The sequence below is a fragment of the Pinus tabuliformis genome, chromosome 8 (genome assembly GCF_031772625.1).
Source record: "Pinus tabuliformis cultivar Carrire ecotype Pingquan chromosome 8, CPIR1, whole genome shotgun sequence".
NCBI classification, from domain to species: domain Eukaryota; kingdom Viridiplantae; phylum Streptophyta; class Pinopsida; order Pinales; family Pinaceae; genus Pinus; species Pinus tabuliformis.
The window spans coordinates 1,409,930,331-1,409,953,595 of record NC_142294.1 but is presented as its reverse complement, the minus strand read 5'-3'; the positions used below and the strand labels follow the sequence as shown (position 1 = coordinate 1,409,953,595).

Here is a 23,265-nt window from a genome sequence, read left to right as displayed (position 1 = left end):
ATGGAGGCACAGGGTCATCATCTTTAAGGCGTAGAACTATATCAGATTTCCTTGATTCAAAAGTTTACAGGTTTCTCTATGCATGTGGGATACCACTCAATGTTCTACGCTCACCTTATTGGCACGAAATGGTTTCTGCCATAAATGATGCCCCTAAAGGATACAAGAGCCCTGGGTATGACAAGGCAAGAACTGTTGGCCTTGATCATGAAAAAGCAAAAATATCATATTCTTTGAATAAAATGACAAGTTCTTGGACTGACAATGGGGTGTCCATTGTATCTGATGGATGGACAAATGTAAAAGGCAAGCCATTGATAAGTGTTCTTGCTGTGTCTGTTAGTGGTCCCATCTTTCTAGCTGCACATGATTACTCAGACAAGTTCAAGACCGCCATCAACATTGCAGAAGCATTACTTGAAACAATTGAGCGTATTGGCCCATACAATGTCATCCAAGTCATCACTGATAATGCTCCTAATTGTAAGGCAGCGGGAGCAATTATTGAGGATAAATACCCGAACATATTTTGGTCTGGATGTTTGGTTCACACATTGAACCTTCTGTTGCATGATATTGTCAAAAACAAAAATGAACAATACCAATGGATTGGTAATTTGTACAAGAAAGGAAAACAAATGATAAAATTTATTACAAATCATAGCAATACCCATGGCCTTTTCCGCAGTCACTCGAGATTGGAGTTGCTGAAGATTGCGAGGACTAGATTTGGTAGCTATTACCTCACCTTCAGGCGCCTTTTGAAGGTAAGAGAGGCATTAGCTAGCCTGGTATCAAGTCCACATTGGCAAGTGTTAAAGGAAAGGGCTACAAATGTCGCTGACATGGCAGGTTTTGAAATGGTGGAGGAGGCCGCTCTTGATGGGCAGTTTTGGACAACTGTGAGGCAGGTATTGGATTTCACCAAGCCAATTTATCACATGATTCGGTTTGCAGATACAGACAAACCAGTGATTGGCGAGGTGTATGAGCAAATGGATACCATGTTGGGGGAAATAAAAGACATTGTTCATAATAGAGATCCCAACTTGTACAAACTGATTCATGATTGTGTGTGTGAACGGTGGAATAGGCTTAACCTTCCACTACATTGCTTGGCGTATATCCTTACGCCAAAATACTACTCTACATCTTGGTTGGGCCAACCTGCAGCAGGGGGTGGGGTTAGGACCAAACCCCATTTAGATCAAGAGGTAACTAAAGGATATCTGGAAGCATTAGAAAATTTGGTGCCTGACAGGGAGGAATGTGCAGCTGTGCGCCTTGAAATAGGCAGATACTTCAGTGGCACTGGTTTGTATGGTAACTTCCATGCAATGGACGACAAAGATAAATTTGATTCTCTCACATGGTGGGAAACATATGGCGGCCAGGGACTTTTGCCAAAATTGGCACAAAAAGTTCTTTCACAGGTTGTAAATTCTTCTTCTGCAGAGAGGTGTTGGAGCACCTACAGTTATATACATAATGTGAAAAGAAACAGACTCAATGAAAACCGAGCAGAAAGCTTGGTTTATGTGCACTACAACTTGAGGTTGTTGAGTCATTACTGTGATCGGGCTAATGAGGATCCCACATATAAAATTTGGGACAATTACCCAGAGGATGACAATTTGGAGGATGGCATTGTACATATTGAAGAACTAGAAGAGGAACTTGTAAGGGATGAAAATGAAGCAGCAGCCATGCCACCTCCACCTCCACCTCCACCATCCAGTAGCAGTGCTCGAGGTCCGAGTCTTGTTCCTTTGCTGTCGCCACCTCCATCTACACCCTTGCGTGGAGGTTCTAGTTCTGGTCGTCGGTCTGTGCGGGAGACTCCTAGAAGACCACCACGACCTGCTTATACTCCTGGAGACTCTCGTCACAAGGGCCACATGTAGATTTACAGTTTACTTGTCTTTTTTAGTTTCTATTAGACTTTAGTTTTCATAACTGTTGAGTTTTGAGTCCTTGACTCTTGACTCTTGACTCTTTCATATCATTATGATATTTTTTGTAAACATTATATCACTGTGACAATGAAAATTTGAAGTTTGAAGTTGGGCCTTGGCAATTATAACTCATTGGTAATGATTGTGAATTATGAATATGATGCTTTGTAAAAGACTAAAGTTGTTTCATTTCATCTCATTATTCATGTTTCATTTTATAAATTTTTAACATTTCATATCATGTTAACAGTTAGAAGTTAGGACTTAGAAATATCTTCGATATTACTTCTTGTAATGGTTAAACTTAGCTTACAAGTACAACTTTGGTGATCAATGATGATAAATGTTATTGAATTTTCAATTCTGAAAGCTTGAAGTTGAAACTTTAATATTGAATTTGATGAATCATGATTTATAAGACTCAATATGTTGCAGTTGTAATATGTATTTTACTAACTTGTGGACATGGTTGATGACGATTATAATTTCTAGATGATTGATGTGATATGGTTCAATGACGAATTTATGTTTTTTTATGTATTTTATGTCTATTTCATCATTCTACATGTTTTTGTTGACATATATGTATCAAAAATTAAAAAATATAAAAAAATATATATATTTTTTAAAAATCGCTCCCGGATTCGCTCCCAAACCGGGAGCTTCTGAAAATGGTCGCTCCCGCTCCCGTTTTCGCTCCCGCTCCCAAGTAACATTGGCCTAGATCAACGTTTCTTGCTTAGTTGAATAGCCCAGAAAAATTTGTTGCTTTCAAACTCTTGAGCTATCACCTGCAAAAATGAATCAAAGAATGCCAAACCCCAAATATATATACAAAAAATATAAAAACCCCAAGCGCTGCAAAAAATGAGTTAAGAAATTATTTACAAATGCACAATATTTACAAAATAATAATTTTGGAGAAATATTTTTTTTTTTGTTAAGCTTGGCAGGATCCTTCATTTTCTATTTATAAACAACAAGTTTACACCACTTATGTGAGATAGGTGGCCTCAACTTGCCCGATGGGAAACCAAGTCTATTGGCCACCTATCCTCGTTATAAGCCATCCAAAAACAGTAAAGTATCAGTCTTTTTAACCAAGCTAAATATGTCTCAGTTTCATGGCAAGACGTTATATGTCTATCTATCATAAGCATGCATAGTGTAAAGTAAATGCTACTCCAGAGTTGCGGGGGAGCGCCCCCCCCCCCGAACCCGCTCCCAATCCGCGCTTCGGGCAGGAGCGGGTCGGGACCGCGCTTCCGAAATCGCTCCCGAATGGGAGCGCGCTCCCGACCAAAAAAATTTCGCTCACTGCCAATTTTGGGAGCGTTGCTCCCGTCACTCCCGAAGTGAAATTTAAAACCCGGGAGCGATCGCTCCCGACCGCTCCCAACCTTTAAAAAATCGCTCCGGGAGCGAATCGGGCGGGGCCGGGAGCGTTCCGGCGGATTAAAAATATATATATATATATCCAGACCCCAAAAAATTATCAATTAAACAAACAAACAAACAAAATAAATAAATAAATAATTGTTTTAAAAGCCCAATGGGCCAAAAAACATTTCATTATCACTTGAATGAGTTGAGAAGAGCTGGAGAGCAAGAGCAAAGGAGCGAGGAGAAGCAAGGAGCAAGGAGCAACCCTGCAAAGAGGTAAGTAACTTAGTAATTTAGTTAGTTTAGTTAGTTTAATTTAGTTAGGTAGTAATTTAGTTAGTTTAATTTAATTTATTTAGTTTATTAACCTTATTTAGTTTAAAAATCATGAATCTAAATTAAATTAATTTGCAGATTCAAAAGCCTACAAATATCAAACACCATGGACCTGGCTATATTTCTTGGCATTTTCCTCTTCTTGGTCCCTTTTATGGTTATTATGGTGCTGGAGAGTAGGAAACGAAGGGGCCAAACTGAAGAGGGGGATGAAGAAGCTGGAGAAAGTCGAATTGATGAAAACCCCGGTGAGGAGGAGCTGGAGGAGGGTGAACATGACCCTCAAAAAACTAAACAAGACCAAACCCCATTGTGGAAATATGTTAACAGGGCTGAAACAAGGAGAGGGGGTGGAACCACTAAATTTCATTGCCCCCATTGCAACAATGATTACACAGGTTCATACACCCGTGCTAGAAGACACCTCTGCGGGAAAAGGCCATGGGATGGAGACAAACAAATAGGAATCAAAACTTGTCCAGTGGTGTCAGCAGCGGATAGAGCCAAATACATAAGGGAAGAGGAGGAGAACAAATACAAATCAAAAAAATCAAGGGGTTTCTTTGAACCAAGCTCACAATCACAAAGAACTCCTTCAGCATCCTCCCAAGGCAGTGGATATGGAGGCACAGGGTCATCAGCTTTAAGGCGTAGAACCATATCAGATTTCCTTGATGAGGGGTGTAAGAATGATGTGGATTCAAAGGTTTACAAGTTTCTCTATGCATGTGGGATACCATTCAATGTTCTTCGCTCACCTTATTGGCACGAAATTGTTTCTGCCATAAATGATGCCCCTAAAGGATACAAGAGCCCTGGGTATGACAAGGCAAGAACCGTTGGCCTTGATCATGAAAAAGCAAAAATATCACATTCTTTGAATAGAATGACAAGTTCTTGGACTAACCATGGGGTGTCCATTGTATCTGATGGATGGACAAATGTAAAAGGCAAGCCATTGATAAGTGTTCTTGCTGTGTCTGTTAGTGGTCCCATCTTTCTAACTACACATGATTAATCAGACAAGTTCAGGACCGCCATCAACATTGCAGAAGCATTACTTGAAACAATTGACCGTATTGGGCCATACAATGTCATCCAAGTCATCACTGATAATGCTCCTAATTGTAAGGCAGCGAGAGCAATTATTGAGGATAAATACCCCAACATATTTTGGTCTGGATGTTTGGTTCACACATTGAACCTTCTGATGCATGATGTTGTCAAGAATAAAAATGCACAATACAAATGGATTGGTGATTTGTACAAGAAAGGCAAACAAATGATAAAATTTATTACAAATCATAGCAATACCCATGGCCTTTTCCGCAGTCACTCGAGATTGGAGTTTTTGAAGATTGCAAAGACCAGATTTGGTAGCTATTACCTCACCTTCAAGCGCCTTTTGAAGGTAAGAGAGTCATTGGCTAACATGGTATCAAGTCCACATTGGCAGGTATTAAAGGAAAGGGCTACAAATGCAGCTGACAGGGGAGGTCTTGAACTGGTGGAGGAGGCCGCTCTTGATGGTCAGTTTTGGACAAGTGTGAGGCAAGTATTGGATTTCACCAAGCCCATTTATCACATGATTCGGTTTGCAGATACAGACAAACCAATGATTGGCGAGGTGTATGAGCAGATGGATACCATGTTGGGGCAAATAAAAGATATTGTTCATAACAGAGATCCCGACTTGTACAAACTGATTCACGATTGTGTGTGTGAACGATGGAATAGACTTAATCTTCCACTACATTGCTTGGCGTATATCCTTACGCCAAAATACTACTCTACATCTTGGTTGGGCCAACCTGCACCAGGGGGTGGGATTAGGACCAAACCCCATTTAGATCCAGAGGTAACTAGTGGATATTTGCAAGCATTAGAAAAGTTGATACCTGACAGGGAGGAATGTGCAGCTGTGCGCCTTGAAATAGGCAAATACTTCAGTGGCACTGGTTTGTATGGTAACTTCCATGCAATGGACGACAGAGATAGATTTGATACTCTCACATGGTGGGAAACATATGGCGGCCAGGGACTTTTGCCAAAATTGGCAAAAAAAATTATTTCACAGGTTGTAAATACTTCTTCTGCAGAGAGATGTTGGAGCACCTACAGCTACATACATAATGTGAAAAGAAGCAGACTCAATGAAAACCGAGCAGAAAGCTTGGTTTATGTGCACTACAACTTGAGGTTGTTGAGTCATTACTATGATCGGGCTTATGAGGATCCCACATATAAAATTTGGGACAATCACCCAGAGGATGACAATTTGGAGGATGGCATTGTACATCTTGAAGAACTGGAAGAGGAACTTGTAAGGGATGAAGATGAAGCAGCTGCAGCAGCCATGCCACCTCCACCTCCACCATCCAGTAGCAGTGCTCAAGGTCCGAGTCTTGTTCCTTTGTTGTCGCCACCTCCATCTACACCCTCACGTGGAGGTTCTAGTTCTGGTCGTCGGTCTGTGCGGGAGACTCCTAGAAGACCACCACGACCTGCTTATACTCCTGGAGACTCTCGTGGCAAGGGCCACATGTAGATTTACAGTTTACTTATCTTTTTTAGTTTCTATTAGACTTTAGTTTTCATAACTGTTGAGTTTGGAGTCCTTGACTCTTGACTCTTGACTCTTTCATATGATAATGATATTTTTTGTAAACAATATATCACTGTGACAATGAAAATTTGAATTTTGAAGTTGGGCCTTGGCAATTATAACTCATTGGTAATGATTGTGAATTATAAATATGATGCTTCGTGAAAGACTAAAGTTGTTTCATTTCATTTCATTATTCATGTTTCATTTTATAAATTTATAACATTTCATATCATGTTAACAGTTAGAAGTTAGGACTCAAAAATATCTAAGATATTATTTCTTGTAATGGTTAAACTTAGCTTACAAGTACAACTTTGGTGATCAATGATGATAAATGTTATTGAATTTTCAATTTTGCAAGCTTGAAGTTGAAACTTTAAGATTGAATTTGATGAATCATGATTCACGAGACTCAATATGTTGCAGTTGTAATATGTATTTTACTAACTTGTGGACATGGTTGATGACGATTATAATTTCTAGATGATTGATGTGATATGGTTCAATGATCAATTTATGTTTTTTATGTCTAATTCATCATTCTACATGTTTTTGTTGACATATATGTATCAAAAATTAAAAAATATAAAAAATATATATATTTTTAAAAAATTGCTCCCAGATTCGCTCCCAAACCGGGAGCTTCTGAAAATGGTCGCTCTCGCTCCCGTTTTCGCTCCCACTCCCCGCTCCCGCTCGCGCTCCCAAGCAACATTGTGCTACTCGAATAAAACAAAAAGAAACCAGATTAACTAACTATTCTTGTTGCTCTTCCGAAGCCGATTCGACCGGTGTCGGATCCTTGACAGTTTCATCGGGCATCTCAGTTAATTCGATGATGCATGGGATGTGCCTTTGGATTCTATCCAGACGGATGTCCTGCTTATGGAGCTGGAATTGGATTCGCTGCAAATCCTGTTTGTAGTTGGGCATGTCTTGGAGGGTTAGAGCCATCCCCACTAATATTTGTTCCATGGCCTTCCCCATCAAGCTTTTCATAAGCCAATAGAGGTAAAGGGTCTACTTGAACTGAGTTATTCTGCCTCTGGTATTCTCGGGGTCCGGGACTAAGGTCCTCCAATTCTCTAGTTCCTCCTCCGTCTCGCTATGCTGCTTAATTTCTCCCTCCCATTCTTCCAACAAATTACAGATGCCTACATCCGTTCCCTCCCTATAAGCCGCAGCGGCTTCACTGATGAGGTGTTCAACAGATTTCCGTCCTCTGCGCGGTTCCGAAGTGCTCGGGTCTTTGGCCCTTGCAGGCTCCCTCCCACGTCTGCCACGACCTCTTCCTCTCGCAGGCCAAGCCATCTCCACTTTGTACACAACCTGTTCACAGGAGCGAGGAATTAACTTTTGGCTTTGAATCTCATTGCCAGTGTTATCCTTAATTTTTATCCTAGCCCAGTTACTCTCCGAGCAGTACGCAGGTTGGGAGACAGCCCATTCAGGAGACGAGGCCCCTCTCCATATCCTGGCGTGCTTCTCACTACTCCCTTCCCATTGCCGCTCATACCCAGAGTGATTGACATTCCCCTCTCTCGGCCAAACAAGGGTTCCCATGCACAGGTGAGCCTTCCCATTCCCCTCTGCCCAGTCAAACTACGTCGCTCCTCTGCTTTCCTTATAGCCTACCCATCCCCAGTGCATAGCTTCACCAGTTCCACCCCAATTATCACGCGAATTCACAATGCAGCTCTCAGGAGGGGCTTCCCAACCACTGGCCAGGTCGAAACTCAGGAGTCTTATAGCTAGGACGCATAACCAGACAACAACCATACAATGCCTGTGGCGTTTTCCCCAACAAGTCCCCCAATTCCCCTCCCCAGGTTTCTCCCGAGCCCTCCAGCTAGAAATAAACCATGTCGCCATTGCAATGGGGTTGCAGGACCAAGATACATACCCGTGCTCGCTCCGCAGATGTCGTCGATGATGCCTCCGCCTCCCTGCTCCAATGCTCCAGCTCCCAACTCCACACACAACAATGCAGTTAACACTCCCCTGCCTTGCCTTAACTCCACAATCAACAATGCAATTGCCACTCCCCTGTCCTTCCTTACCTACTACGCCTCCCACCTTGTCCTTGCCGTGCTTGCCACCTTTCCCACCACCCTTGCATGTATTCATGCGAAGGGCCACCACACCCATCGCCATGAGCGTGTGGGGGGCGGTGGATGGTACCCAACCTTTACTCCTCATAACTGTCTGTTGTCCCTACCATCCTCCGACACACACCCCGATCGAGGTAATTTTGGAGAAATATTTTTAAATAAATTGCAATGGACGAATTAATTTTGAAAAATAGATGTTGGCCAAAACCCTCTTGCAAAATCACTTACCACAATGAAATCTCAAAAGCCCAAACATAGTCGAATCTTCCCCACAGCTTGTGAACTTGGAGCCCAAGGGCTACCATACCTGTAAATCTCTATAATATTCTCAAAGTAAAATTGTTAGATCATATGGTGAATCAGATTGTTGGCATTATGATACAAGTGTTGTCCTTGATGGCAACTCACTCAGAGACAGGTACAAGTGATGGCAACTTGATCAGAGGACAGATCTCAGTACAGCAGGACAAGAAAGAGATATACGCACGTTCATTAAGGAAAACCAGCGTGTACACGCAGGTTGGCTTCAGGAAAAGCGCGTACATGTGAAAAGTACCTTTGGTCCGTGGCGGTTAGTCCTTGGAAGTTGTGCCTATGGTTTTGGACCATGGTGTCTCGACGGGCGTGTCGATCCCTAGTTTTGAGGTTGATGGTATTGTGTTACTATGGTTTTGGTCCGTGGTATTGTGAAGGGCCTAAAGCTATATAAGGAGAAAGATCATTAGGCCAAAGTATGAGTATGTGTGAGTGATGGAGATCTGAGGAAGTGTGAGATCCAAACGCTGGTTATGGGTTGGTGATCTGAACCAAGGTTTCACTCATGTGGAGGATGATGAATGATGGAACGAGATCTCAAGGCTTGGAATGATTATCTTCTTATGGTTTGACTGTGGATAGACTAGATCTATTGGCGCAGGTTTATTGTTATGATCTGGGTAAGTTTTGATGTCTGATATAGCTGCGGAGTTTTAAGTCTGAATTTGCAGATCTGTACGCGGGTTGGTTTTGGTAAAAGAGCGTATACACGCAGGTTGGGTTTGTCGAAGTAGCGTATACAATGATATTTGAAGATGGAGTTGGATCTAGTTGTTGTTATGTTGTCTGGTTGTTGTTGACAGGGTTTCAGTGATTCAGTATTGGGTGATTCAGAGATTGATGATGCAGGTTGTACTACAATGGTGATAGTTTCATGGATCCAGTATGAAAATGTATGAAACGTGGTCCCGGGAAGATCGTAGGCCGGCACCTACGTACTGGTAATCATATCAGCCAGTACAAGAGCCAGGGGGTTGTAGCTCCCTTCCAGTAGCAGCTGGAAAACGAGTAAAGATTGGAGCATTCTGTAGGTAGGCACCTACGTACTAGTAAATGGATTGGCTAGTACAAGAGCTATGGGGGTTATAGCCCTCTGCAGGTTGTAGCCTGCGTGCTGGTAAATGACTGCACCAGTACATTGTAAAAGAAGTTTCTTATTAAAGAAGAAAGAGACGAATTGCAGCAGGTGGTTTTCACCCACATTGGGTTTCCACCTTATATCATGGTGTTCATGTGTGTGGCTTTTGTGTGATGTTCTGTTCTGTTATACTGCACCTGTTTACTGTTAATATGCTTAATAATGTTCTGATGCATTTACTGAAGATTAAGCTAACTGAATCATAAGATCTCTGGATATACGCTAGTTGCATTAGACACAGTAGCGTGTACACGCGGGTTCACCTAACTTAAGTAGCGTATATGTTTCTGAGTATAAAATTGGAAAGGTTTTACTGATCTGATAATACTGATTCACCCCCCCCCCCCCTCTCAGTATTATTTCCAACAATTGGTATCAGAGCAGGTCCTTCAGAGAAGCTTGATCGCTTGAAGGAGATTAGTAGAACAATGGGGAAGAAAGCACATCAGAAGAAGAAGACAGCTCAAAGGAACAATGACAACCTGTCGTTGAGTGGAAGCAAGAATTCAGATCCTGAATCACCTCAGATTGAAGATGGACAAGCAAATGAAGCATCAGATCAAATCATAGATCAGCAAGATCTACCTAGCAAAAGGGAGAATGACCTCAAAGAAGAAATCATCATATTAAAAGATCAGTTGGAATGTGCATCCAGAATTCGACAAATGCTGCTAGCGCTGAATAAAGAGCAAGAGAACGAGGTCCTCGAACTAAGTTATCAGTTGAATGAAGGAAGGAAAGCTGAAGAGACCTTGAAGAAGCAATGTCTGGAAAAAGAAGAACAACATCAAGTTGAGGTAAATATCTTGAAAAGTAAATTAGAAGAAAAAGATAAACTATTACGATTTCAAGATAGTACTAAGATCTTGGATGATATTCTTAGTAGTCAAAGGTCCCCTGCTATCAAAACTGGTCTTGGTTTTCATGAGTCTATTGAAGGTGAATCTGGTTCACAAAGTAAGACAAGAACCCCTAATGCAAAATCTGAAAGGCTCTACAAGGAGATGAAAGGACAACCCCATCAACAATCAAGGAAAGAGACTCCTCAAAGAAAATCTTTTACTCCTCCCATGAATAATGTTGAATGTTATGTATGTCATAATCTTGGACATGTTGCAGCCATATGTAGAAGAAGAAGGCTTCAAGACCATCATGCAGAAAGATCATCACATTCAAGGTACTTTAATGGATATTGCTTTTCTTGCAATATGTTTGGCCACAAAGCTGCTGATTGCTATAGGAGGAATATGAAACATGTAAGATGCTATGCATGTAACAAGTTTGGACATAGAGCAAAGGATTGCAGGAACAAAGCTCATGATAAGAAGAAATCATCAACATGCCTAAAGATATGGAAGAAGAAGGAAGTTCAGTCAAAAAGATGTGGCACAGCACAGGGTACTCACCACAGCACAGACATAACAGACTCAGGGGGAGCTGAAGGCATAGAACTTCAATGTTCTAATTCTCATACGCAAGCTTAATGAAGGGAAGTCGCGTATATACGCGAGTTTCACACTGCAAAATCGCGTATATGTCAGTCTGAAGAAATGCAGTGGGGATAGGCTCAGAAAAGGGGTCTGATATGATTCAGTCCAATATCTGCTCTCTTGATTAACGATTACAGTCTGCTGAGGATGTTTGGAAATGTTTTGATACTTGTAAGATGTTAGAAGTGTTTAATCCTAACTTGATGATGATGAGATCTTGATGCTTATTACTGATGTATGCATGATCAGATCTAACTACAGATGGCACAGGCTCAGGGGGAGCATATACTTCAAATAATGCATTGTTGGCATTATGGTTAGAAGTTGTTGATAAAGTCTATGAAGCTAAATGATACATCTTGTTGTTTGATCAAAGGAATGGTATTGCAGGCTGATGGTACAGATCATATATGATGAATGATAGTCATGGTCTTGAATGAATTGCTGGTCTTAGAACTTGCATCTACTCAGGGGGAGCATGGATGGATCGATACAACTTGGAGCCCATTCAGAAACTTCAGCATGTATCTCTTTTGTGATATCTCTTTTATGGTGTCAAGGTCATGTAACGGCCTATGTTGGTTTCCCCACTATGCCTGGGATGAATGATGTAATTGGTTGTTATTTTCTGATGTATCCCCACTTGGTTGGGAGTATGGATGTATGTATTGAGTCTTTTGGTGATAGGAAGGTCGTTTATGATGTATAGGTCTTGGTTCTTTTTGAAGAACATCTTTTTGCAGATCTTGCCTACAGTCAGGGGGAGCATGTTCAGCACAGCAGAGCAGAGATATTCAGCATGTACTCAGGGGGAGTATGGACAGCAGAAGGTATACCAAAGAAGAGAATATCTTGGCCCACCCTTTGCCCTTGATGTCAAAGGGGGAGAGTGACTTGGTGTGGTTGCCATCAAGTCCAAAGGGGGAGATTGTTGGCATTATGATACAAGTGTTGTCCTTGATGGCAACTCACTCAGAGACAGGTACAAGTGATGGCAACTTGATCAGAGGACAGATCTCAGTACAGCAGGACAAGAAAGAGATATACGCACGTTCATTAAGGAAAACCAGCGTGTACACGCAGGTTGGCTTCAGGAAAAGCGCGTACATGTGAAAAGTACCTTTGGTCCGTGGCGGTTAGTCCTTGGAAGTTGTGCTTATGGTTTTGGACCATGGTGTCTCGACGGGCGTGTCGATCCCTAGTTTTGAGGTTGATGGTATTGTGTTACTATGGTTTTGGTCCGTGGTATTGTGAAGGGCCTAAAGCTATATAAGGAGAAAGATCATTAGGCCAAAGTATGAGTATGTGTGAGTGATGGAGATCTGAGGAAGTGTGAGATCCAAACGCTGGTTATGGGTTGGTGATCTGAACCAAGGTTTCACTCATGTGGAGGATGATGAATGATGGAACGAGATCTCAAGGCTTGGAATGATTATCTTCTTATGGTTTGACTGTGGATAGACTAGATCTATTGGCGCAGGTTTATTGTTATGATCTGGGTAAGTTTTGATGTCTGATATAGCTGCGGAGTTTTAAGTCTGAATTTGCAGATCTGTACGCGGGTTGGTTTTGGTAAAAGAGCGTATACACGCAGGTTGGGTTTGTCGAAGTAGCGTATACAATGATATTTGAAGATGGAGTTGGATCTAGTTGTTGTTATGTTGTCTGGTTGTTGTTGACAGGGTTTCAGTGATTCAGTATTGGGTGATTCAGAGATTGATGATGCAGGTTGTACTACAATGGTGATAGTTTCATGGATCCAGTATGAAAATATATGAAACGTGGTCCCGGGAAGATCGTAGGCTGGCACCTACGTACTGGTAATCATATCAGCCAGTACAAGAGCCAAGGGGTTGTAGCTCCCTTCCAGTAGCAGCTGGAAAACGAGTAAAGGTTGGAGCATTCTGTAGGTAGGCACCTACGTACTAGTAAATGGATTGGCTAGTACAAGAGCTATGAGGGTTGTAGCCCTCTGCAGGTTGTAGCCTGCGTGCTGGTAAATGACTGCACCAGTACATTGTAAAAGAAGTTTCTTATTAAAGAAGAAAGAGACGAATTGCAGCAGGTGGTTTTCACCCACATTGGGTTTCCACCTTATATCATGGTGTTCATGTGTGTGGCTTTTGTGTGATGTTCTATTCTGTTATACTGCACCTGTTTACTGTTAATATGCTTAATAATGTTCTGATGCATTTACTGAAGATTAAGCTAACTGAATCATAAGATCTCTGGATATACGCTAGTTGCATTAGACACAGTAGCGTGTACACGCGGGTTCACCTAACTTAAGTAGCGTATATGTTTCTGAGTATGAAATTGGAAAGGTTTTACTGATCTGATAATACTGATTCACCCCCCCCCCCCCCTCTCAGTATTATTTCCAACACAGATCACCTAAGATAGCGTGTACCAATAGAATGTTCTTATCACCGACAAATGAAGTAACAATTTTTTAAAATTTAAACAATATTCAGCACAATATAGGATCACATATAGCTAACACATACCAGAGACCAGCAGAAGAAGAACACAATGAAGTGAACCCCAAAGTGTTTCTATTATGATAAAATAATATTCCCAGCAGAGCAACAACTCAATACCAGCGTTCAAGAATTGCATCATCCAAAGATAGAAAATAAAAGCTCAATAGCTTCTTTATATAGAGAAACCCCTCCAAGTGAAAAATAACAGCTAGTTGGCTTGATCCTCGTCAAAATAATCTCGATCGTTGAAAATAATTTAAACATCTTTTAATCTCGACCATTGAATTTTTAATTTTGAGGAAAAATTCGAATTTTTCTTAAAACCCAATTTTAATTAATCCAAAAATTATTATTTTGGATTAATTTCCTTTAAAATTTGACTTTGACTTAACCATCAAAGTCCAAGGGCTCAAATTTTCTCAAAATGTCCATTTTTCCCTTGGTGGGGGACCTCCAAAAATTGACTTCTCTTTGAGCCACGAATTTTAGATTATTTTCCACTTTGAGGGAAATTAATTTTTCTATAATTATTTTTTGACTCAAAATTAATTAATTTTCTAGCTTATGATTTTTATTTAATTTAGCCAAAAAAATTAATTAATTGACAACAAAGGGGATTTAATAATTTTCCACCCTCAAATATTTTAGTCATGGTGTCTAGATATGAGGGACCATGCACTAATATATTTTTTACATCAAATTATTACAATATCAACCCTTGAAAGGGGAAATACAAACTTATACTTAGACCCTCAATAATTTACCCAATTCTGCAACACAATATGATCTAGTATAGACCAAGTGCGCTTGTAATAAAATAATTTAGCCAAATGTGCTAAAATTATTCCTAAACACACTTTTACAAAAGACTCGATATAACACTAGGACTCACCTAAGAACTTGTCAACAAATTCCACCTTAGCTTTGGGATTTAATATAGAAGAAAAACTTTGTCGATTCCCCGTGTTTAGAAACAAACATAATTCGGTGAGGTTAAAAAATTCCTAGAATGAAATTTTTTGCCAAAATCAGAAGCTTACCTAGGTGTTGTTACATAATTAAACGGCCATATTAGCATCATCTACAGTACAACTTGGAGAAATTGGGTTTACAATAATAAAATTGTGTTGGATGATGACTTTGAACTTTGAAAAAATTCTTCACATCTTTGTACTCTACTTCCTTGGATCGTTGACAAACAAAATGTGGTCAACAATACCCAGTCCTAAGTTGAAACAAAACCCTTAAGTGTTCTTCCTGGCACTTGCAATCCCAGCCTATTTAAAATCGGCAAAAACCATGCAATAATAAAGTCACCATCTCCCAGACTCCCACATACCTCATGCCATAATGAACTATGCCCTTCAAGTATCAGAGTACATGTTTTGTGGAATTCCAATGAATCTACCTAGGTTCAACCATGCACAGGCTCAAAGTATTCACTACAAGACATTTATCAAGCCTGGTATTTCCAAGATACATACAAGAACCAATCGACTGCATATATAAAAAAGGATCTACCAAATCTGAATTTAAATCGGCATGCAACTTCAAGTTTGGAGCCGTAGGAGTGGCCAAGGTTTTGCGATAATACACCCAAAATCTCTTTAAAATCTCTACTATATACTTTCTCTATCGAAGGAAAGCCTCAAGTGTACTTGACCAACCCTCTAAGCACAGAAAATAATGCGTAAGTCCCATGTTCTTCATGTCAAACTCATTGGCCAAATTCTTGCAGCATGCAAAGAGCTTCTTCAAACTAACTATCAAAATTAGGTCATCTACATACCAAACCAAGACAAGTAGATCAAATTTGCCAAAAAAAATAATGAAATTATTTTACGAATTAGGATTTGATTTAAAGGATATAAACATAAGAGAGATCCATTTGCTAAAGGCCTAGCTGGAAGATTGGGAGTTCCCCTCCATGCTTGGAGGAATAAGCCAAGAGAGAAGTTCAATGTGAGGTTTTTTAGAGTTTTTATGAGAATTGCCAAGGATTTGCTGCTGGAATAATCTTTGAGAAAGGCAGGTTTGTCACGAAAGAAGATATTAGGGTTGAGGTTGTTAGTCCCTTCCTAATCTTTGATGTAACCTTGAATTATTCAAGGATTTTTTGCTATTACAATTTTCTGATTAGGGCTCTTTCACTTCTTTTTGTGGGCTGCCCTAGCAAGATAGGAAGGTTAGGTGAGACCCATTCAGTCCTCTTGATCTTGTAGCGATATGAAATGATGTATTATTGGTTGTTCATTCAATAAGAAGGTTGTCATACTTTGTCTATTTCATTGAAAGTTTCATCATATGGTTGTTCCTTCTTTGTTTATTGGTTGCACATTATTTTTGGATGTAATTTCATGGTTGTGATGGTGCAACTTGTATAAGGATTCTCACTTATTCTTGCATAATCTGGAAATCTATGTTGGACTAATTATGGTACACTGGTAAATGGCTAAATTACAAGTTCCACATTATACTCAAACCCTTTTGCTGTTTGATCTTGACTCCATCCTTCTATTGGATAGACACTAATCTTGGCAGTCTGCCATCCCTTTATTTCTAAAGATTATCATGAACTTCTTTTCTAGGGTTTTGCCCCTTGTGCCAGAAGAAAACTGGCCTAAAGTGAGCAGAAGAGTTCTTGTGGTGATGGTGGGCAACCTTACTAAGTGTCTCTAGGGTTGCATTTCATTCAGGGACTTGAATATCTTTGAGCACAAGTCTGAGAGATAACAGGCAAGCATGTTTTTTTCCTTAAATTTCTGAGACCGGTCCCTAGTCATTGATGGAGATAATGGGGGGATCATCCTTCCTATCATGATCTTTTGAGAAAAGTTGTGGAAACTTTTCATAGGAAAAGCATTGAGAAAACCCTGACTGGACTGCTGCAAATTTTCCAGAAAGTGGAGCAAAGCCCAATAGCGCATATTGGACGAGGAGCTTTTAACAAAATATTGCAGCTCAAATTTCAAAGATAAAACCCGTATGTATTATTTTATTAGATTATAGCTGTGCCAAAAACTCTAAATGCTTGGATAAGAAATTCTTGGTCATTATCCCCAGAATGGATGTCATTTTGTTTGTACCATCCCAAAATTGCCTGACATTTATTATTTTAGTAGATTATGGCTGCGCCAAAAATTTTAAATGCCTGGATAAGAAATTCTTGGTCATTATCCCCAGAATGGATGTCATTTTGTTTGTACCATTCCAAAATTGCCAAACATTCCTTAAGTTATTTTTGGGGTCATTTCCTAGTGGAAACATCCATTAAGAAAGAGCCAAGAAATGATCGTTCCTCAGTTGTTTTGGTCCACAAGGAAACTTTTTTAAAATCAGCCTTCATAAAACATAAATAAGCCCTAATCCCTTAAAACATAAAAAGACGCTTGTGGGCTTATTCTTTACTTGCAAAAAGTGACATTTGAGCTTCCACAAATAATCCAGATAGCACTTGCGTCTTAGAGGAGTTCTGGGCTGCACTTTAACTTAAAGAGTTTGAGGCAGCACGTGTCATGAAGGAGCATTCTTGGAGTTCAATATTTACTCAAATAATATGTTGGGAAGTTCTCCAACAAACTAATGAGTGTTCTTCAGATTTGGGGCTTTCTATTTAAAGGTATTCTTCTCTTTGGTCTTATTTTTTGCATTTTAACATTTTCTCATTTTTACCCACTCCAATCTCCAACATTACAATGAAAAGCTCAATCACCCCTTCTATTGCATCACAAAATGACCCCTTCACTATTCTAAAACAAAATCCATCAAAAAAATTCTTGGAAACTAAAAGGGCATTTGATGCAAGGTTGTGCAGGTGGATCCATATCCTCGGAGAGCAGGTGGATCCATTGCCACAAAAGTTTGCAATTGCACTATATGGTACCTTAAACAATCTGGATCAATAGCAAGAGTGATGCGGCATTTATGTGGGGTTGGGACTTAGGAGAGAAAATGAAAATTGTGACAAAAATCTTATCTCAAAAAGGGCAGTAATATTATTTTTTTAGTGAACGACTAAAAACAAGAGAAGCTACTTGTCCTACACAAATAAATGTAGACCTTATGATAACAGCACAAAATCTCCCACACCATTATGGTACTATTCCTCAACGCCCAAACGATTGCCTATAGGATGTATAAGATAGGCATAACAGCGATGCATCAATTGGGGATCTCCCTGCCAGAATGATTGGTCAACAATTTAATAAACAATGTACCAAAAGGATATCCACCCCCCAGTTATAAGAAGATGCGGCCTTTTATATTGGTTTATAAGAGGGCCTGTTAAGAGGCAAGATTGCAAGATATTTAAGATAGTCGGAGCAACTTTGGAGTCTCCGATGTATCAGATGGCTGGACAAATATTAATCATCAACACCCCGCCTTAATATAAATGGTTTCTAAACCAAGAGCGGTGATGTTTTTGACATGTCACGATTACTATTAAGAAGATAAGGGGATGTTCAATACTTGATAGGCTTCTTTGAAGAAAGAATTGAGGAGCTAGGTTGGAAAACGTAGTATGAATTATAATTTAATGGTGCTGCCAACTACGTGCTTGCGGGATGATGCTTGAGGAAGAGTAGTCAGATATTATGGACTCCTCGTGCTGTTTATTGAGTGAGGTCCCCGCCTCGAGACATCAATAGTATTGCATGGGATAGAAATACTTCAAATGAAACCAAAACGATACCGAAACTTACTAGCCAATCTATAAAGACCTTAATTCACAAAAATAGTTAAGAAGAATGATTGGCCTTAAAGGAAGCTGATGAAAAAGATGCAACGAGGTGGGTAGAAGTGGGCATTAGCACTTATCAGCGTGTAGGTTTTCTTTTGTCTCTATATTTGTGTAGAAGAAAACAGACAGACGGGAGGGAGTTCAAATTTTTAATATTAAACCCTTCTAAAACCGCCTAAGAAATCCAGCAATGCGTAAAACGAGCTGATTCTGAGGTATATGAATCAGAATGGATAATCTCGCAATATCTTGATGAAAACAGTGAAATTAGATTTGATTTAACTGGATTGTTAAGTGAGGCACAAAAAATTATTGGGCGGGATGAGAGTAACCTGCGATCATTTTCATCGAAAGTGATGATGAGGGATTTGTTCCTCAATGCCCTCTTTGGCACATGCTTTCCAAGATTCCTCTGCTGTTCTCCATCATCTTCCATTTGCGGAATTCCGCCTCAGTGTGACCGGAGTTCAGCCACTATACTAATCCAACACTTCTTAGAATGTCTTTGATTACTTCGATTAAACTTTTGTAGCACAGCACGAAATGGCAGGCTGCCGGCGATTTAAATTTATTCGAAATTACTTTTTATTTGACATCGCACCAAACATGGCGATTCATACAGCGTGACTTGAAGTGTGCATCCGCTTGATAAAATTTACATTCATTAATTTTAATCCAGAAGTGGACAATCTATGGAAAACCTCAAAGGGTCGTTTAAACTCTGATGATAAATTCAAGCTATTTTATATAAAGAGAGAGATTAAAACTGAGAGTTAAGTTTAACTTGCCTTTCGATAAAATTAATTTTTTTCCCAATTGTTTTTTGTTAAGAAATAATTTTTTTATATAAGTTGAAATAATTTTTTATATAAAGCTTTTTTTGCCCATTTTTTTTTAATAGGAAATAACACAAAATTGAAATAATTTTTTATATAAAGTATTTATGGGTATGTTGAGTTGTTAATGTATTTTTAGATATTAAGAAATAATTTTTTATATAAAGTATTTATGGGTATGTTGAGTTGTTAATGTATTTTTAGATATTAAGTTATTAGTTCAATTTTATTTTTTTTTGGATATTATTTTTAGACATGATGTAGCCTTACCATCAGCCAAATTGGAAAAAAATAAAATAAAAATAAACCATAATGTAATCTCATAAAAATAAACCATAATGTAATCTCACCTTCGCAAACTTACCAAAAAAATTATATATATAAAATAAACTGTGTGGAAAACTTCAAATGGTGACTTTCATTATGATGTTAGAGTTTTATTAAGAGAATGCATGAGTATTATTGTCAATTCACATGCAATTGTTCATTTGGCTTAATTTAGAATGATTTTTTTTCGATGGAGTTATTATTTGTATTTAATTAATACCTCATATCTGTTTACAAATTTGGTGGTCTTTTTGCCAATTGAATTATTACTTGTATTTAATTAAAGAATAGTTGGGGTTTGGTATTTTATTTTGGAGTTATAGTTATTGCGTTTTAATTTCTAAATTTTTTATAATAGATATTATTTATTTTAAAGAATTGGTTTAATTGGTTGGGATTATTTGTTAAAAGTATGTAGTTAATGAGAGAGGTTACAAGTTTTAATTTAATTAAGTTTTAAGATATTACATGTTACTAGTAGATTTATTATCTATCTTAAAATTTCATGGAAAATTTAGGAATGTTCTACAAAATAATGATTATTAATTTTCAAACTTTTAATAACATTTTAGTTGAACGGGTGAGTTTTTCAAAATAATCGAGTTCCACATTCTACATGAAATGAAAAAATGGAGCTAGGGTTTTTTCTTCGCAAGAATGAGTTTTTGGGAGTGGTCGCCTTGCTCTGTTCTTTGGATGGCTCGAAGGTTGTTCATGGAGGCGATGGAGGGGTTTGTGCCAAGTGGCTTCATCGACCTCATCCTGTCTACCTAGTTTATTTTTACCCCATGGGCTTTCGGTGTTCTGTTCTCACACGTCAACTAGGTTGTTGTGGGCTCTTTGTTGTTCGTTGAACCAGCCGGATTTGGAGTCCCGGCGGCTGAAGCGGGCTTCCCTCCTCAAGTTGCTACGAGCTCAGGATGCAGGCCAAGCATGGGTTGCGTCTAGTGGCGGCCCAGGTTTTGCATTTTGGTTTTTTTCTTCTCAAGGCATGTTGCAAGGGGTCTTGCTGGGGGTTCTCGGCAGACTTTATGGCTCAATGGTGGGCGTTGTTCGGATGCTCTATCTGCTCCGGTCTCCTGACTTCTCGGGCGACGGTTTTTCCCTCCTCCAGGCGGTTTCGAACTCTGGAAAAACAGAGGAGGCAGTGGTCAGTCTGTTTCCAAGTCTCTATTCGAAGCAATTTCTCTTCAGGCCAAGGTTCCCCATGGCGCAGCCGACCCGTTCGCTGGGTTTGGCAGTGGATGTGACGGTCGGGATTATTCGTCCGCAATCAACCATTCAGACCAGCCCTATGTGGCTCTTGTACTTCCCCTTGTCATGCGGCATGGGGGCACTATGCGGGAGGATGGATCCCGGTTCTGGGTAATCCCTTTTTGTTTTCAAATTTTTATGAAAACTCCAAAGGGACTTTCCCTTTCGATCTGGGTTAGACATGAAGATAGTGTGTTTTTCCTAAAGCACTCCATTATGCATAAAGTTGGATATCCATCACACATGCAAAATCTGATTTATGGAGGCAGAGCTTTACAAGATTGCAGGTCTCTGCAGGATTACTATATACAATCTGCATCCACCATCGTCCTCAACCTGAGATTAAGGGGGGGGCAGGGTCTGCAAAAAAACCTTCCAATGCAGGTAAGGGCTTCGGGAGCAATACATCGAAAAACTCAGAAGTCAATAAGAACCAAATGAACGGAGGCCCCTCGTTTAAGAATATATTGCAAGGGAAAAGAACAAAAACAGAACAGAAAAAACAAGAGGGTTCAGTCTCTAGCCCATACATAGTGGAGCTAATGAACTCAATCCCATAACTAAATATAGATGATACAGAAGCAGATGTGCATTGTGCCTCTTTCGAATCACAAGCTATTATTTGTCGATTTAATTGTTTTTGGCCAAAACCTGAGGAACTTTTTCATTGGATTTTGACCAACTGGTCCCTCGATTGTGAAATACACCTTTGCTCTAAAGGATTTTTTATAGTAAAACTCCCTTCTCCAGAGGCCAGAGATAATATTTTGCAGGAGGGGCCATGGTTCTGACGAACGACGGGACTTTTCATCACTCCTTGGTTCCCAGCATTCGTTGCAAATACCATGGTCATCTCCAGAATGTCAATGTGGATTCGTTTGCACAATCTCCCTCTTCATTTTTGGGATGAGCGCATACTTTCAGGTATTGGGAACAGCATTGGGAAATATCTCAAGATGGATTCCCAAAGATTGGATGAAAGGATCTATACACATGCCTGGATTTGTGTGGATGTAGACCTCGGCAAAGGCTTGTCGAACTGTATTTAATTGATCCACAAGCAGATGAACTGGACTCAAACTCTTGACTATTAAAACACAGCTTTCAGATGTAGAATCTGCAGACAAACAAGGCATCTTCAAAATATATGCCCGGAAGCCAAAAAAGACAACATTAGAAGGAAGAAGAATGGGAAGCAGCCAAAAGGGTGGAATTTCCATCCACCCCAACAGGAAGTGGAGGAAGACGAAGCTGAGGAGGATTCCCCACAACCCGGGATCAACCAGACATCACAAGTACCAGAAAAACAGGGGGAGTTCACTCAGGAACCCAAGGGAACTCAGGACAATCAGGTACAAACAACATCCATGCCAGAAGCTATGGAAACCAGTGGGTATAAACATACCCACACATCAGACACTTCAGATTCAGACAAGGACAATGCAAGGCCTGGTCCTGGAAACCAGCTTGCACTTGTCTCTTCTTTGCTATCCCAAGGGGAATGGCGCAAGGTGGAAAAAAAGAAAGGGAGAAAAGCCTAGGTTTTTTTCTCCCTTTTTGTATATTAGTTTGTTTTTTTATTTATGTATGTTTCAACCTATCATCAGTCATGGACTTGATGTTGTTATGAATATTTGAAAATGTAACATGTGATTTTACTTTCACTAATAAAATTACGTTTTTTCATCGAAAAAGAAACATTTTAGTTGAACAAACTTGACTTTGTTTTTTGGGAAAGAAAGTTTGGTAATTATAGTTTTGTTTTGAATTTGCAACTTTGAATTGTGTATCGAACTTACTTTTAAATGGGTTTTATTGCCATTAATGGTGACAAAAGTCATGTTCACGTTCTAATTTAATATGGATGAGATGCATGGTTTAACCCAATTTTAACAAACTAAAATGAAACAAAAATTTGAGATTCAAACTACACATTTATGAATTGGTTATTTTTTGGTCATTTAAAATAAATAGAAACGTGAAATTGGTATTTTTGGCTTGAAATCTAGAAAGAATAATTTTGGATTGATGGAGTCACATATATCACATTTTAACATTACAAAATCTCGAAGCATTAGGTATATTCCAAGGTGTTAAAACTATTTAACAATTTCATCAATTTAAAATTGCAATTTAAGCAATGATTGCAAAGTCAAATTCTAGTGATGGTAAATGTTATGAAACCAGCTCAAGAAAAAGATAGAAAAGATAGATCAACGCCTTAGAATTCAGCCTCTTCGAGGGGGAAACCTCCTTTACATTACATAAATGAACAATTCTTGGATGAT

At 39.4% G+C, this 23,265-nt stretch overlaps 1 protein-coding gene across 1 annotated transcript in view; it reads right to left on the bottom strand.

Annotated features, from left to right (window-relative positions):
* LOC149240847 (ribosomal RNA-processing protein) overlaps window positions 1-19,253 on the bottom strand; it is a 196,193-nt gene extending 176,940 nt beyond the window's left edge. Inside the window, exon 1 of the mRNA XM_089373851.1 lies at window positions 18,893-19,253. Within this exon, the coding sequence (XP_089229977.1) occupies window positions 18,893-18,996 (104 nt within the window). The 5' untranslated portion in view covers window positions 18,997-19,253. The remainder of the gene's footprint in view (window positions 1-18,892) is intronic.
* Between the last annotated feature and the right edge of the window lie 4,012 nt (window positions 19,254-23,265).